Source organism: Eptatretus burgeri, chromosome 1, assembly GCF_056783735.1.
Source record: "Eptatretus burgeri isolate ZD-2024b chromosome 1, Ebu_testis_v1, whole genome shotgun sequence".
Classification (NCBI taxonomy): Eukaryota; Metazoa; Chordata; class Myxini; order Myxiniformes; family Myxinidae; genus Eptatretus; species Eptatretus burgeri.
The window spans coordinates 39,310,873-39,326,576 of record NC_140961.1 but is presented as its reverse complement, the minus strand read 5'-3'; the positions used below and the strand labels follow the sequence as shown (position 1 = coordinate 39,326,576).

General features: G+C 48.6%; 1 protein-coding gene across 6 annotated transcripts in view; it reads right to left on the bottom strand.

Moving 5' to 3' along the window:
• LTN1 (listerin E3 ubiquitin protein ligase 1) overlaps positions 1–15,704 on the bottom strand; it is a 234,765-nt gene that overhangs the window by 149,127 nt on the left and 69,934 nt on the right. For all 6 annotated transcript variants that reach the window (XM_085880249.1, XM_085880254.1, XM_085880253.1 and 3 more), the window contains one exon: positions 227–428. In XM_085880249.1, the coding sequence (XP_085736375.1) occupies positions 227–428 (202 nt within the window). The remainder of the gene's footprint in view (positions 1–226; positions 429–15,704) is intronic.

Here is a 15,704-nt window from a genome sequence, read left to right as displayed (position 1 = left end):
TGTCCAATATCCTAGTATTCGCCACTGCAACAGAAATAATAATGATGTTTATGGTTGAAGATTAATGTAATTATTTTACACTACCCACAAGGATATACTCATGATCATCTATTATAATGCACTATCCTCAAATTTACAATGTGCAAACACATTCGCCTCTATAAGATAATGGCAAACCATCCAAACACTACATCCACTACTGTATCCATACACACTCAGTACTTACGTCCATTATCCCGCAGGGTGAGAGCGAGGGTAAGCAGATCCCAGCGCTCATCCTTTAGAAAGCCACTGCTGAGCTCTGATCTTCCCAAGAGTCCTTCTCGACCTCGACACAGATCTTGAGCAAGCTTGACGACATGGTCAGATAGCGACTGACACTGGAGCCAAGGCTTCAGCATCTGCAGGTACCTGCAATCTGCAATGGCCTGAATAAAACAAAGCATTTTCAGTCAACTAGTAGTATATAGTTGAAAATACTTGGAGAGCAATGGCAAACCACCCATTATAACCCTTGCCAAGAAACACATTTGGCAGCACTGGCACCATGTGACAGTGTATGGGACATAAGAAGAGAGCTCAAGATAAGATCATGGAATTCATGCAAATAATAAGAGAATAATGTCTTGATAAAAATATATATAATGATGAGTCCATACCATTTCCAAGGTGTCGGTACTGCCGAGAAGTCTCATGGAAAATAATACACTGCCATTAACTTCCCAGTGGTGATCAGGGCAAACATGTGTAAATTAGTTAGGGTGATGACACACAATGGTTTACTCTTTGCAAAATACATCATGAGATATTTAACATCCACCAGCAGCAAATGCTGGAGAACAGGACCTCAACTTCACGTCACTTCTGATAAACGGCACAATTAATGCCGAAACATGCTGCCTTAAAAACACCACTGACTGTTTATAGTCAGGTCAGTTATCAAAGTGAAATGTACACAAGACAGTTCAAAGACGAGGATGCTGTCTCTGTAGCAGTTTCCAATGCCCCAATGGCAGAGATTAAAAGTGCGATCTCAAATGGCCAAATGGGTCGAGCAGATATCTTAACCTCACAAATAGTATAATTTTGAGCCGAATTCATTGCAGGCACAAAGGAATCGGAACTAAGTAACACAACAAATAACGAATGGTAATCATGAATTTAGAATTATATGGGATATGGGGAGAAGAAAATCCACACAAATAGGATGAACACAAAAGGGATTTGCCGAAAGTAAACATCTGTGGTGCCATGTCACGTTCTCACACCTATGGACCCTATTTATTTGATGAACGTACCATCACCAGCATGTCGTACCTCAACATGCGAAGACAGTTCTTTATTCCACAACTCCAAGAAAATCCCAACTTGTTACAAAGAGCTATCTTTAAACAGGATGGATCACCACCTCACTTTGCTCGACTTGTTAAAGTGTTTTTAAATCAAACTTTGCCAGACCGTTGGATTGGTCGAGGAGGACCTATGAAATGGCCACTCGTTCTGAATGAACAACTTTAGATTTTTTTTATCTCTGGGGTTTTTTTTTAAAGTAAAGTCCACACGAGCAAATCAAGGGACCTTGAAGAACTTAAACCGTATTGTTCATGCTGTGTCATCCATCCCCACAGGTGTGTTGGAAAATGTTTTCTCAGAATTTGAACACCAAATGAGATTGATCACAGTGAATGATGGACGACATGCGGAAGTTTATAAATAATTCGAGAATATCTAGGCAATATTACAAAAAATTAAACGAAGACTGACAAGCCTGATGCCTGTATTCATATCAAATTTATGTCAGTATCTTGAATAACAATAAAACTATTCAATGTTCTTTTTGGTATGTCCATTTTCAGGCACCCTATGAAAATGTATGTGCAAATAAATATACAATATGTAATACAAGTGAATAAAAATATTTATGCTCAATAAAAAGCAATGTGGGGATGATAAACTACAGTCCAAAAAAGGTTTTAAACAAGATAGGTATGATGATGGTTTTGAGAGTAGCTTACAGTATTTCTGTCACACAACAATCCTGACCACTGCCTCCTTCACACTTCATGAATTATTGCTTCAAGCTTCCACAAACACTCCACAGGTACAAAAACATGTACAAAAACACATATATATATATATATATATATATATATATATATATATATATATATATATATATATATATATATATATATATATATATATATACATACACATATATACAGTAGTATCCAGCAAAAGATGCTTGGAAGGCAATGGCAAACCACCCAAAACCCTTGCCAAGATAAATAAATGTAAATGGGGAGAAGAAAATAAATAAATAAATAAATAAATAAATAAATAAATATATATATACACACATGTATACATCGATACATATATATATATATATATATATATATATATATATATATATATATATATAAAAATACATACAACATATACACATACATACATATATACATATATAAATGCATATAGACGTAAAAAATACATATATACTGTACACACACACACATATATATATTGTTGTGGTTGACCAAATTCGCAAACCACCATTCAGGTCACTTAGGTGAGATATCTCGGTAAGTATATGTGTAGTTAGGCCCAAACCCGTTGTCTAGAGGGAATAAATGTCATTCATGCGGGCTGCGACTCTTCAGAATAGCCGTTTTTCTTTTACTATCTTTATTTTGGACCAGCCGCCATTATTACCACCACCAACCACGTCTCAACAGCCATCACACAACAACCACCAACCACAACGCCGCTTCACAACAACAACCAACCACAACGCCGCTTCACAACAACCACCAACCACAACGCCGCTTCACAACAACAACCACCAACCACAACGCCGCTTCACCACAACCGCCACGACCTTTACCGTCACGACTCGCCACCATAGCATCCACACCATCTCGCGCCACTCGTGGGCACCGATGCTGGACTCGTGCAGGGCGCGCACCGAGCAGCGTATTCAGAGACATCACAGACTTTCCGAAGAAAAACGGATCAAAAACGACTCACGCCAACTTTTGTTCCGTCCAATCGGTGAGCGAGGGGCGATTTGGCCCCGCCTCCAGGGCGTTGGGGGGCGGTTGCTATATGCAAATACATGGATCAAAAAGCATTCACGCCCACTTTTCCTCGGGCCAATGTGGAGCCAGTTAGAGAGGTGAAGGGTCGGAGGCAAAGGGTCAAGGGTGAAAGAGCGAAGCCACGGGGCTTATATAAACGGCTGCGTTCGTCAGTCAAGGCAGTTCAGTTGGAAGTTGGTAGTTGTGCGGAGTTCAAGAGAGTCGTCGGTGGAGCTGGAAAGAAGAGTTGGGACGAGCCAAGAGAGGAGACGGAGAGGGCGAGTAGACGGAGCCGTGGAGAGGTGACGGCGGCGAAGGCGGACGAGGGGGTGCTCGCGTCGGTGCCGGGAGCTGCACAGGGAGAGGCCAGCAACGCGACCGAGGCCGAGGAGGAGACGCTCGCCGCGGGACCCGAGACAGGGTGATATCCTCCTTCCCCCGAGCATCAGCAACCCCATCCTGTTTCCCCCCGCGCTGAGATAGTGCGACAAAGGGGGCCCCTTTCCCACCCCCTACCAGACACTTTCCGCGAGGCCCGCGGAGTTGAGGCGCCGCCGCCGCTCTGCGTCTCATCATCAGACGGGTAGGCCCGACACGGTCTCGGCCCCAGGCCCGCCTACCCCCCTCATCCTGGAGGGTGGTTCTCTTTTCTTTTGCTTTGGGTATCTGTGTTGTCGGCGCCGTCTGTGAAGTAAAATTGTATAAGTGTTGCCGTGTGCCCGGTAGTCGGTTAGATCTGCATTGTTGCATTTGCTTTTTGTGTAATATTGCATTGTCTTCTTCTTTTACATGTGCTTTTGGTGGAATTGTATATGTGTGCTTTCCGTTCATCGCGAAATAAATGTGCTTCATGTTGAACTGTTTTCCCGCTTCGCTTCGTCTTTTCTTTCATTGAATCTCCATCTTGCTTCACGTAAAAGGTTGGTCATGGGCTAAAACGCCCGATAATTAATCGAACCGTCGAGGCCGACGAATAACACCGCTCGGTTATCCCGATAGTACGGAACGGGTCGCTTAAAGTGGCCCGTGTCCGAAGTCGACCTGCGGCGAGGTGCGATCGCCCGGTCTACCCTCCGTGTGGGTACTTAGGTAGGTCGAATTTGGCGAGCAACCCTATCCCACGCGGGGGCCGATTGGCACGATCGTGGTGAGACCGAAAGGTCCACCCGTGACTAGTTCCCGGCGTTAGTCCGAGAGGGTCACGACTGGATTGTCCGTCCGGTGGGCGACGTGCCGCGATTCGAGTTACGTGGCCGTCCGCACGCCGGCGGGCGCGAATCCGCAACAATATATATATATATATATATATATATATATTGTTACAGCTGTGGAAATTCGCAAACCACCATTCAGGACCCTCAGGTGAGATATCTCGCTAAGGTGCATGTGTAGTTAGCCCAAACCCGTTGTATAGAGGGAATTTATGTGATTCATCCAGGCTGCGACGCTTTGAGTTCGCCATTTTTTCTGTTATAACTTTATTTTGAACCAACCACGTCTCAACCGCCATCACACAACAACCACGCCACCGCCACCATCTACACTCCCGCAAACATCGCATAACCGCCATTCCCAACGGCACCATAACCATCAACCCTCACCACTGAAAACCCTCCACCACCTTCACCTCTCTCCTTCTACGGACATTCCCGCACCACCTGTGAATACTGAACGTCAGGCTGTATTGGGCCCGTTCGGCGTTTGGTGCCGAACGCACCGAGCCGTGAGCGCGAATAGCGGCCTTTCCGAGGGAAAATCCGGATCAAAAACGCTACACGCCCACTTCTCCTCCGTCCAATTAGCGAGCGCGGGGCGGCTTGGCCCCGCCTCCAGGCGCATGTGTGTGAAGTCGATATATGCAAATCCTAGGGTCAGGGGAGGTTCACGTCCCCGTTTCCTCCGACCAATGGGCGAGCGTGGCTCCGCCCCCAAGGTTATTCTGATCCGAATATTTGCATACTGGCTTCTCCTGCCTGCCTATAAAAAGGGGAGTGCAAGGCGAATTAAGAGTGGCAGAGTCAAGTCAAGTCGAGTCGATTGGGTGAGGAGAGTGCGGAACTGAAAAGAGTGGCAGAGTGGCAGAGTGGCAGAGTGGCAGATCGGGGAGTCGGGTGAGGAGAGTGTGGAACGGAGAAGAGTTGCAGAGAGAGAGTCGGGCGAGGGAGAGAGGTGGAACTGCAGGCAAGGGAGCTTGGGTCCGAGGCAAGACTGACGGCGGTCGGCGACGAGGTCGCGGTGTGGGATCGCTCGGCTCGGGACCCAAGCCAGCCAGCCATTCCCCTTCCCCAGGGCATCAACAATTCCCCCTTTCCCCCGTGCTGAGATATTGCAAAAGGGGGCCCCGTTCCCACCCTACTCCAAACGTCGTGCCAACGAAACCCGCCATGGAGCGCGGAGTCGGGGCACAGCCGCGCGGCCACATTTGCGGCTCGCCCGCCAACGTGTCACGAGGGCGTGGATAGGAACCCCCGGTCTCGCGGACCTGGCCGCTCCTCCAGGTCACGCGCACATTTGGCCTACAGGCCTGTCTGCCCCCTTGTCTATGAGGGTGGCTTCTTTCCTTTGCTTTGGTGACAATGTGTGTTGGCGCCGTCTGTAAAGTAAAGCTGTATCAGTGTTGCTGTGTGTGCGCGTAGTCGGTATTAACTCTGCGTCGTTGTTGCTTTTATTGTTCTGGTTACTATATGTGCATTTTGACTGTATGGCTGTATATACGTGCTTTCCGTGTGCCAGGAAATAAATGTGCATTGTGTGAACTGTTTTCCCGTTTCGCTTTGTCTTTTCTCTATTGACCCTCCATCTTGCTTCACGTAAAGGGTTCGTAGTGGGTGCAACGCCTGGTAAATAACCTGGACCGTCGAGGTCGACGATAACACTGCTCGGTTATCCCGAAAGTACGGAACGGGCCGCCCAAGCGGCTCGTGTCCGGAGTCTACCTGCGGCGAGGTACGATCGCCCGGTTTACCATCCGCGTGGGTACTCAGGTAGGTCGAGTTTGGCGAACAACCCTATCCTACGCGGGTGGCCGATTGGCACGATTGTGGTGAGGTCGAAAGGCCCACCCGTGACTGGCTCCGGGCGATAGTTCCCGGAGGGTCACGACTGAATTGCCCGTCCGGTGGGCGACATGCCGCGATCCGAGTTACGTGGCCGTCCGCACGCCAGCCGGCGCAAATTCGCAACACTGGTATCAGGAGTGGGATAAGAACTCATCCCCCTCCTCGCAACACTGGTGTCAGGTCGTGGGATTTGAATCCCTCCCGCCTCCAAGCTAAATTCATGGGGAATCGGTTCAGGGGTGAGAGGAGCGACCCCCGATTCCCTCCAAATTACGAGCAATTTAAATTAACCCGTTACGAGAAATAAGATGGAGTATCAAGGCGAGCGGGAGCCGGGGGTATTAGAAATGGATGTAGAATATGTAGAATCCATGGTCCAGGATGAAATCCCCGTGCAGAAAATGTTGGTTGTGCAGGATGAACTCCCCTAACTGAACCCAGAGCCTGAAATGGGTGCAGCGGCAGAGGCCCCTCCCCCCCTCCGCCAAAACCCCCAATCCTTGCCGAATAGGCTCAACCAGGTACATTCGACGTGGCTCGGTTGTTCACAATGCTGGCGGGAATGGATAACGAAATAAAAGGCATGAACGGGAAGATGGATACAAACACAAAGAAAATGGAAAACAAAATGGAAGAAATGCGGGGTGAGATGCAGCAAATAGGCCGAAGCCTGCAGGCAGGCATAATGGCAATTGCGGGGAGCGAAACGCGGGCAGTGGAGCTCAAAATGGCGGCGCCACGTGTGGGAGCGAACAAGCTGGAGGGGAGTGAAACGGCTGTCAGGCCAGCAATGAAGGCGGGTAAGGGCAAATTAATTCGGGGGATGTGTTGGGCGAGAAGCGTGGAGGTGACGGAAAGAGTGCCAGTGACCGAGAGGGAAAAACTAAATAGGGTGACTGCGACGTGTGAGACGAGACACGAGGTGACGACGAAGGAAATAGAATTAACAGAGACACGAAGGGAGACGCAGGAGATAAAAGAAATAATAGTGGAGACAAGGGAGGTAATGGGTGAAGAGGTGACTGAGTTGGCAGGGACGCGGGAGATAGAGGGCGAATTGGACGGGATTGAAGACGAGCACATACACACAGAGTTAGTGGAGGACGATGAGGGTGAGCTCGCGGAGCGTGTAGGGACCCGGTGCAAGCAGCTGGATAGCCTCCTCCAGGAACGAGGGGAGGGAGTATGCCCCCTTGAGGCAACTCACGACCAGGTGAGTTCGGTCGTGTCGAGTGAGTTCGAGGGGAGGAGTGCTGCGAACGGGTGCACGCTGAGCTTGGGGGGTATAGAGACCCCGGAACCCCTTGTGGGGACACGAATCCTCAGTGTGGTTGTCCCGGTGTGTGTGGTGCAAGGTGTGAGTGTGGCCCCGTGTGCGAGTGGGGTGGTCGCGAGTGTGCCGGCGAGCGTACTTCCCAGCACGCCGTGTGTGAAAGGGGCACCGCAGGTGGAAGAGACCACGTGCGCGCAGGAAACGGCACGCGTGTGCGAACAGCCGTGTGGGAGTGAGGCACGGTGTGTGAGTGAGACACCGTGTGTGAGTGTCACCGCGTGTGAGTGAAAGGGTCCGTGTGGGAGAGACAGTGTGTGTGAGAGAGCGGTATGAGGGAGATGACGGTGGGCATGAGTGAACATGCATCCGCGTCTCCCGGTGTGAATGTGATGGAATGGAGAGTGAGCGTCGTAACACGCAGGAGTATGTGCGTGGAACGGAGACGACGACTACGACAGAGAGACAAGGGCCGAATAGCGGCCGTAGCAATTTTGGGAACGTGCCGGGTTCACCCAGCGGCGAGCGCGAGGCCACCACATGCTCGCTTGCGGGAGTGAAGCCCGGTCCGGAAACGAGCGCGGTGAATGTTGCCAATCCCGCGACGGACAAAGTTTAGGCAGGTAGACGAATTTGGACCGGATGGGTTCTCCACGCGGGCGTGTGTGTTAAGCTCCAATGGGCAGAGCACGTGTTCGCGTGGGGAACCCCTCGAGACGCGAGGCTTGTGTTTTTATTTTTTTTATGCGCTGGGTGGCGTCATCGCACGTGTGGTTGGAATCCGGCAGGAGGGTGAATCCCTGCCGGATGGTACCGTCCAAGAGGGACGAGGGACGCGAACAGCTGCCATGACGTCACGCCAAAGGTGCGCGGCTGTGAAATGCCGCGCTGGTGCGCAGGTTGCGAGTTGTCGCGCTGGTGCTGCGCATGTGGAAAAAAAAAGCCTCGCTTTCGGGTGAACAGGATTCCCGGGCATGGGGTGGAAGACCCCCTGCCCGGGCACAGGATGGATGGAACTTAGGGTTAGCTAAGCTAGACCGGCTTCATGGGGCAGGGGTAAGTCCTCATTTGGCCCGTGGAATGGATTAGGTAGAGGGATTGTAGTCAGATTTAGGAGGGGAAATAATTTTTGATGATTTGGAGACAGAGACAGACTTTGGATGTGTAGAGGGGACGTAGCTTAGCTACGTAGTGTTAAAAGGAACGTGCTGTAGTGTAAGGGATGATGTGGGAGCACGAGTTAGTTGGGGGATGCAGATAGCAGGATGGCAGTGATTCAGCGGTGTGAGTTGAGAAGTGTGGAAGGAAAATGTACTTGGTGAGTGAGTGAGGCCAGCGATCCTGTGTGTAAGGAGCGAATGGGGAATGTATGGTGCGATGAGTGATTGAGGGGAGTGATTCCCGCCCAAGGCACCCCGGGGTCAGTGTAAAGTGAGTTAGCTGGGTTAGTCAAATTAACAAAAATGGAAGTTGTTTTGTTGTTGGTGGGAAAGTAGGCTCGAAACCCGTTTGGAGGGGTGCAGGAGCCCTGTTGACGGGCTGGGAGCGTGGCTGCGAAAGGTGAGTATCGCTGAGTGGGTACCCCGGGCACCAGGCTAGTCGGCCGTGGTAGGTCAAGGGCCCATAGGGGGCCGGGATAGCGTAGTGGGCACGGGTGCGCCCGCATGATGCAGGGGGCCCGGGGCGCCGTTAGCCGCGTGGGCAGTGTTGTGGGCACGGATGACCCTCGGAAAGGGGCCCGGGAAGCCAGCCTGCCACGTGAGCATTTCAGGGGTCGCCAGGAAGGGCACTCCCCGGTGTTTAGGGAGCTGGTAAGCTTGGAGGCAGTGTAGTGCCCAGGGGTGCCATCGTCGGAGAATCGGCAGAGGGTCATGCCTGCCAAGGGGAGCCACGCGTCCCAGCCATGAAACCGTGTGAGGGCACGGAGAGATAATTGGGGGGGCGAGGCCCGAAATTGTGAGGACACCAACACAGGCGACGGGAATCTTGATTGTTAGCACCAATAGTTTAAGCGAGAGGCGCTTGTTGAAAGCCCCGGGGTAGTTTAAAGGTTAATGGTTAGGGTAGATTAGGAAGTGTACCCCTCCGCACCATCCATCCCTTCGCTCTCGTTGTGGGCCGCTGGTTCACTTTGGGTTAAGATCGCTGAAGTCTGGGGAGGCCATCCTGAGGCTTCATTGGGCCTCGACACAGGACGCTAGCTCTCCCTTATTCCCCTCCGGGAAGGGAACGCAGGGGTTGGGAGTAGGCTAGGAGAGTACCTTCACCTCTCTCCATCTACGGACATTCCCGCACCACCTGTGAATACTGAACGTCGGGCTGTATCGGGCCCGTTCGGCGTTTGGTGCCGAACGCACCAAACCGCGAGCGTGAATGGCGGCCTTTCCGAGGGAGAAATCCGGCTTCTCGCCCCCTTTTTCTCCGTCCAATGGGCAAGCGTCGGGCGGTATGGCCCCGTCTCCAAGCGCGATGAACGTGGATTCTTTACGAGAGGAATTCGGATCAAAAAAGGTTCACGCCCCCTTTTTGCCACACCAATGGCTGAACAGAGGGTGGCGTGGCCCCGCCTCCAATCGCGTTTTGATCCTGAAATTTGCATATAGGCTCCTCCTGCGGCCTATAAAGACGCGAGCAAAAGGCGACTCGGAGATTCGTGCGGTTGAGTTGCAGGCGGCTGATCGGGGCAAGTGAAGAGTTCAAGTTCGAGTCAAGTGAAGACGGCGGTCGGCAACGAGGTTGCGGTGTGGGGGTCGCTCGTCTCGTCGCGGGGTCCAAGCCAGCCAGCCATTCCCCTCTCCCTGAGCATGAGCAATTTCCCCCCACCCCATCCGCGCTGAGATAGTGCCGGGGGGCCTCGTTCCTCACCCACCCTAAACGTGGTGCCAACAAAACTGCTTGCACGGAACACGCCGGAGAGGGCTCGCCGACCATGCCAGGGGCACGGAGTCAGGGCGCAGCTGCGCGAACATTGCAGCTTGCCAGCCATCGCGTCACAAGGACGCGGGTAAGACCTTCTCGGTCTCGTGGACCTGGCCGCTCCTCCAGGATCCACGCACATTTGGTACACAGACATGTCTGCCTCCTTGCCTGTGAGGGTGGCTTCCTTTCCTTTGCTTTTTGTATGAGTGATGTGGCACCGAGTCCCGACAAGTAGAACCGTATAAGTGTTGTAAATAATTGCCCCTTTTATTCGGTCGTATTGCATTTGCTTTTGTTGCATCTTGTCTTGACTGTAATATACGTGTCTTCCATGTTTCCGTTATAAATGTGCATTGCTTGTTGAACTGTTTCCCGCTTTGCTTCGTCTCCTTCCTTCGATTGAATCTCCATCTTGCATCACGTAACGGATTCGTAGTGGGTTTCAACATCCCGGTAATTAATCAGAACCGTCAAGGCTTACGATAACTCCGCTCGGTTATCCCTGAAACAGGGAACGAACCGCTTAAGCGGTTCATGTCCGGAGTCAGCCTGTGGTGTGGTACAACTCCTCGGTACGCTACTCGCACGAGTACTTAGGTAAATCGACCATTCGGCGATTGGACGCTATTTCGCGCGGGTAGAATGCGGACTGAGTTGTGGTGAGGTTAAACCCCCACCCGTGACTGGCTCCGGGCGGTAATTCCCGGGTCACGACTGAATTGTCCGTTCCGGTGGGCGAGGCGGCCGCATTTTGGCTACACGCGGTCGATCGCACGCCGGCGGGCGCGAATTCGCAAATATATATATATATATATATATATATATATATATATATATATATATATATATATATATATATATATATATATATATACACACACACATATACGTATTCATGAACGTTTGTTTTTGTACATGTAGCTTGCCATAATGCTAAACGCTACTGTGACTGATTGCTCAAAGGTGTTTAGCAGGAAAGACATTGCATTTAAAAATAGGAAAAATTTAGTACAACAAAAACAAAAAATCAACTCACTTGGAAACAAGGTCACTCGGTTGAGCACATACCTCTGCCACACAATGCCTGATCCACGAGCTCATATCATGCCCAATACAATTTTGAAATATCATTCTATATATCGTTTTTGGCCCTGTCTCTCAATGGTGAAGAATCACTTTGATAGTTAAATAATTGTTGTACGCAGATCCGGATTCGGATCTTCACCAAAACCAAACCAATTCGTCCTTATCACACACCCAACCTGTCCACCAAGTTCCGTCCGATTCTATCCACAACTTTGAGATTTTGTGCGACACCACTTAAAAATTATCAGATCGGGATTTGGATCCAGATCTTCACCAAAATTTAATCAATTCTCTCGTGCAACACCCCTAACATGTCCACCAAGTTTCATCCGAAACCTTCCACAACTTTTTGAGACATCGTGCTCTATATTGTTTTTCGCCCTACCTCTCAATGGTGAAGAATCAATTTTAAAATTCTGGTAGTCGGATCCGGATCCGGATCCGGATCTTCACCAAAATCTAATCAGTTTGTCCTCGTCACACACCCATCCTGTCCACAAAATTTCATCAGGATCCGTCCCCAACGTTTTGAGATATCCTGCACACAAACAATCAAACAAGCATCATAGACTGGTACTTACGAAATAGTCAACTTGACCTCTGACCTTGTCTAATAAAAGCTGTCTCCAGAGAAGGTAGTGACGCAAACCAGAAGTTTCTACGATGATTCTGTACCAAACCATCAAAAATCGAATGTTTGACCTCACTGTGACCTTGACCTTTGACCGATTTTGACCAAAATCTAATCAGCGCTAGCCACCACCCTCCTGAATCACGTGGTGTAATTTGACATTGGTAGCTTCTTCCATTCTCGAGTCATGTTTTGGATGTTTGACCTCACTGTGACCTTTGACCGATTTTGACCAAAATCTAATCAGCGCGAGTCACCACCCTCCTGAATCATGTGGTGTAATTTGACATTGGTAGCGTCTTCCATTCTCGAGTTATCATGTTTTGGATGTTTGACCTCACTGTGACCTTGACCTTTGACCGATTTTGACCAAAATCTAATCAGCGCGAGTCACCACCCTCCTGAATCATGTGGTGTAATTTGACATTGGTAGCGTCTTCCATTCTCAAGTTATTATGTTTTGGATGTTTGATCTCACTGTGACCTTGACCTTTGACCGATTTTGACCAAAATCTAATCAGGACAAGCCATCACCCTCCTGAATCACGTGGTGTAATTTGACATTGGTAGCTTCTTCCGTTCTCAAGTTATCGTGCCTACAAACACACAAACACACAAACAGAGGACGGAAGTGATTAATATACTTACGAAATCTTTAGATTTCGTAAGTAACAAACAAACAGACAGACAGAAAGGGGTGAAAACATAACCTCCTTCACCTTCGGTGGTGGAGGTAAGCATGCTGTTTCTTCTGCAATACACACTTTATTACCTTCCACGGTTTATGAATACATTGATTATTAAAGTAATGAGAACCGACAGTGGGGGAGAGAAAGAGAAGCAGAGCAAAAGGGAGGGGGGCAACAGTGGGGTGGGGGGATTTAAAGACAGAGAGACAGAGAGACAGACAGACAGTGAGAGACAGAGAGGGAGACAGAGAGGGAAAGAGGAGGAGGAGGAGAGAGACAGAAAGAGAGACAGAAAGAGAGACAGAAAGAGAGACAGAAAGAGAGACAGAAAGAGAGACAGAAAGAGACAGAGAGAGGAGGAGAGAGACAGAGAGAGAAAGAGACAGAGACAGAGAAAGAGAGAGAGACAGAAAGACAGAAAGAGAAAGAAAGAGAGAGAGAGAGACAGAGACAGAGACATAGAGACAGACAGACAGAGACCGAGACAGAGACAGAGACAGAGAAGTGGAGCAAAAAGGGGGATTGCATCACAATGGACAAGAGAAAGATTTACGGTGTGAATTAAAACATGGCCTGAACACACACACAGACATACACATGCATGCACACACACACACAATTTTCGTGTTATAAGTAATGTTATTATGCCTTTCTGGATTCTGAGCTGTAATTCCCCAACATTCAGGGTATTTTTCAGTTGAGATAAAAGCAACTCATTGTACAAGAAAGCAAACAGCATCATTGAACACTTTTTTAAAGGACTACATTCATATGAGACATTTTTCCTTTTTGAGCGAGCATGTTGCATGAACACCCTTTGATAAGAAGATCGACACCCTGCTCGATGACAGAGAGAAGTGCCTGGGCACCAAAAATGCCGGCCTGTGACCCCTGTTGACCCCACTCAAACGGAAAAGCGGTTACAAAAGCAGCAGGGGCACCGGTCAAGCGTGCCAAAGGTGCTGAGGTCAGGGAAAGAGTCTGTGAGAATCACATGGTTGGGAGCATGGTGCAAGGCAACAGAACAAAAATTGCTGCAGCCTGCACCACCTCATAGGCATTAAAGCAAAGGTAACAGTAAGCAGGCCGAGGGCGAATGAGATAAATGAGAAGCAAGGAAGCAAGACAAGGCAATTGCACCGCAAATTCTGTAGGCAGATTCCGAAATGTTATTCCAAAGTGTCCTTCGGGTAGCATCTCATGCTAAATGCGGACTTTTGGAATTTGACGGAAAGCCTCTGGAGGCCTTGGATTTGACCCAGTCTATGCAGTTTAGCCAAAAACAGAACGCACATAAACCCGCTATCTCATCGTTTATAAACCTCCCACGCCATCCGTGTGCCGCCAGCAAGCTGGAATGAGAGCGCCATGCACATGGAGGCCTGCCTGACGCCGTCTCTGGGTGAAAGATTTACTTTTTCTCTCTTTGTTCGTCGCCGGTTCATCATCAAAATCCAGCTGGCAGTAGATTTACATGATGTTTGTGTTGCGAGCGTACAATCGCAAGATTTTCTTTCAAACATTGGCATTTTTTTCTTTTTCAATGAGTGAACACAATCAGCATAAGGAAAACATTCACAGAAGTAGCTTTGCAAATGGGACAATACCACGATTCGAGAAAGGATCCCTTTTGTCAAGAGGAAATCTGTTCAAATGACAATACCGTTATCAGGTGGAGGGGAAAAAAGCACATACCATCCATCCATCAAGAAGGATCCCTGCCTTCCACAATAAATAAGTAGATTCACCGGATATGGACAAATGTGTTTGCATCAGAGTCCGATAGGATGAGCTGGCCTCCAAGCCGTCTCGTCTGGGTTCGATTCTCGGCCAGACTACAAACTGCAGGGCTGCTGGAACAATGAGTGCACCGCCTGTTGGATTGGATGTTAAGCTGTGGACATGCCTGAGTAGTGTTTACTGCTGATGGATGTGAAAAAAATTGCTGTAGTGCCTTTTGACGAAGAGTGGGCGAGCTGTCGCCGGCACTCTGGTCAAATTTCTGCCCCAACTATAACCGTTAGGAAGGTAATGGCAAACCACCCAGTGGATTTTCCCGCCCATGAAGCTGCTTCAGCAGTTCAAGACACCATGGAAAGGTATGGAATTAACCAAACTCTGAAGTGAAAAGTAACACTGTGTTTCGAAAGTGGTTTGGATGAAAAGCAGACAAAAATGGTTAATGACCATAAAAGAAAAAAAAAATTAAACAAAAATAATGGTATATGAAATGATTTGAAGAGATTTGGGGGGATGTGTTTGCTGTGTGTTTGGGTAGGTACAAAATAATGAACTTTCGCATATGTAGTATGTAAACACTACTCCCCCAAAACCTGCTCTGCAAAACCAAAATATATATATATATATATATATATATATATATATATATATATATATATATATATATATATATATATATATATATATATGTAATTAAATAAATCGAGGATTCATTAACTGAAAGAAATCAGCATTTTTATTGATTTTTGGAAAAAGTGGTGTGTACATCCTACATATACATATAAAATATATCAATCTTGAATTTCTGGGAGGAGAGCCGAGAGGTATGCACACTCGCCTCTGCGATGTGTAGCTTGTTGTATTCGAATCCCAACCCGGCTATAAACTGTCACCCCCGAGTGTTTTACAAGTAGGGTGATTCATCAATGTGTGTGCTGTCCCACGGATGGACCCATCTTCCAGCAATGGTCGGTGGTGGATGTTAAAGAACCCAGTACGAAGAGGAAGCGAGTTATCACCGGCACCTAAACCTGAACAAATTACAAATTATAGGCCTGAATGACTGCTGATGAGGCAATAACTAAGCACCCCACATAACCTTAGTCAAGACGCTGCTTGTGCAGCACCGACACCATCACGAGTCAGGTACATTTGAATGGTTAATCAATCTTAAATTCAAGTGGACCGACAGACATAAAATTCATGATACAAACACACTAACGAGGACAT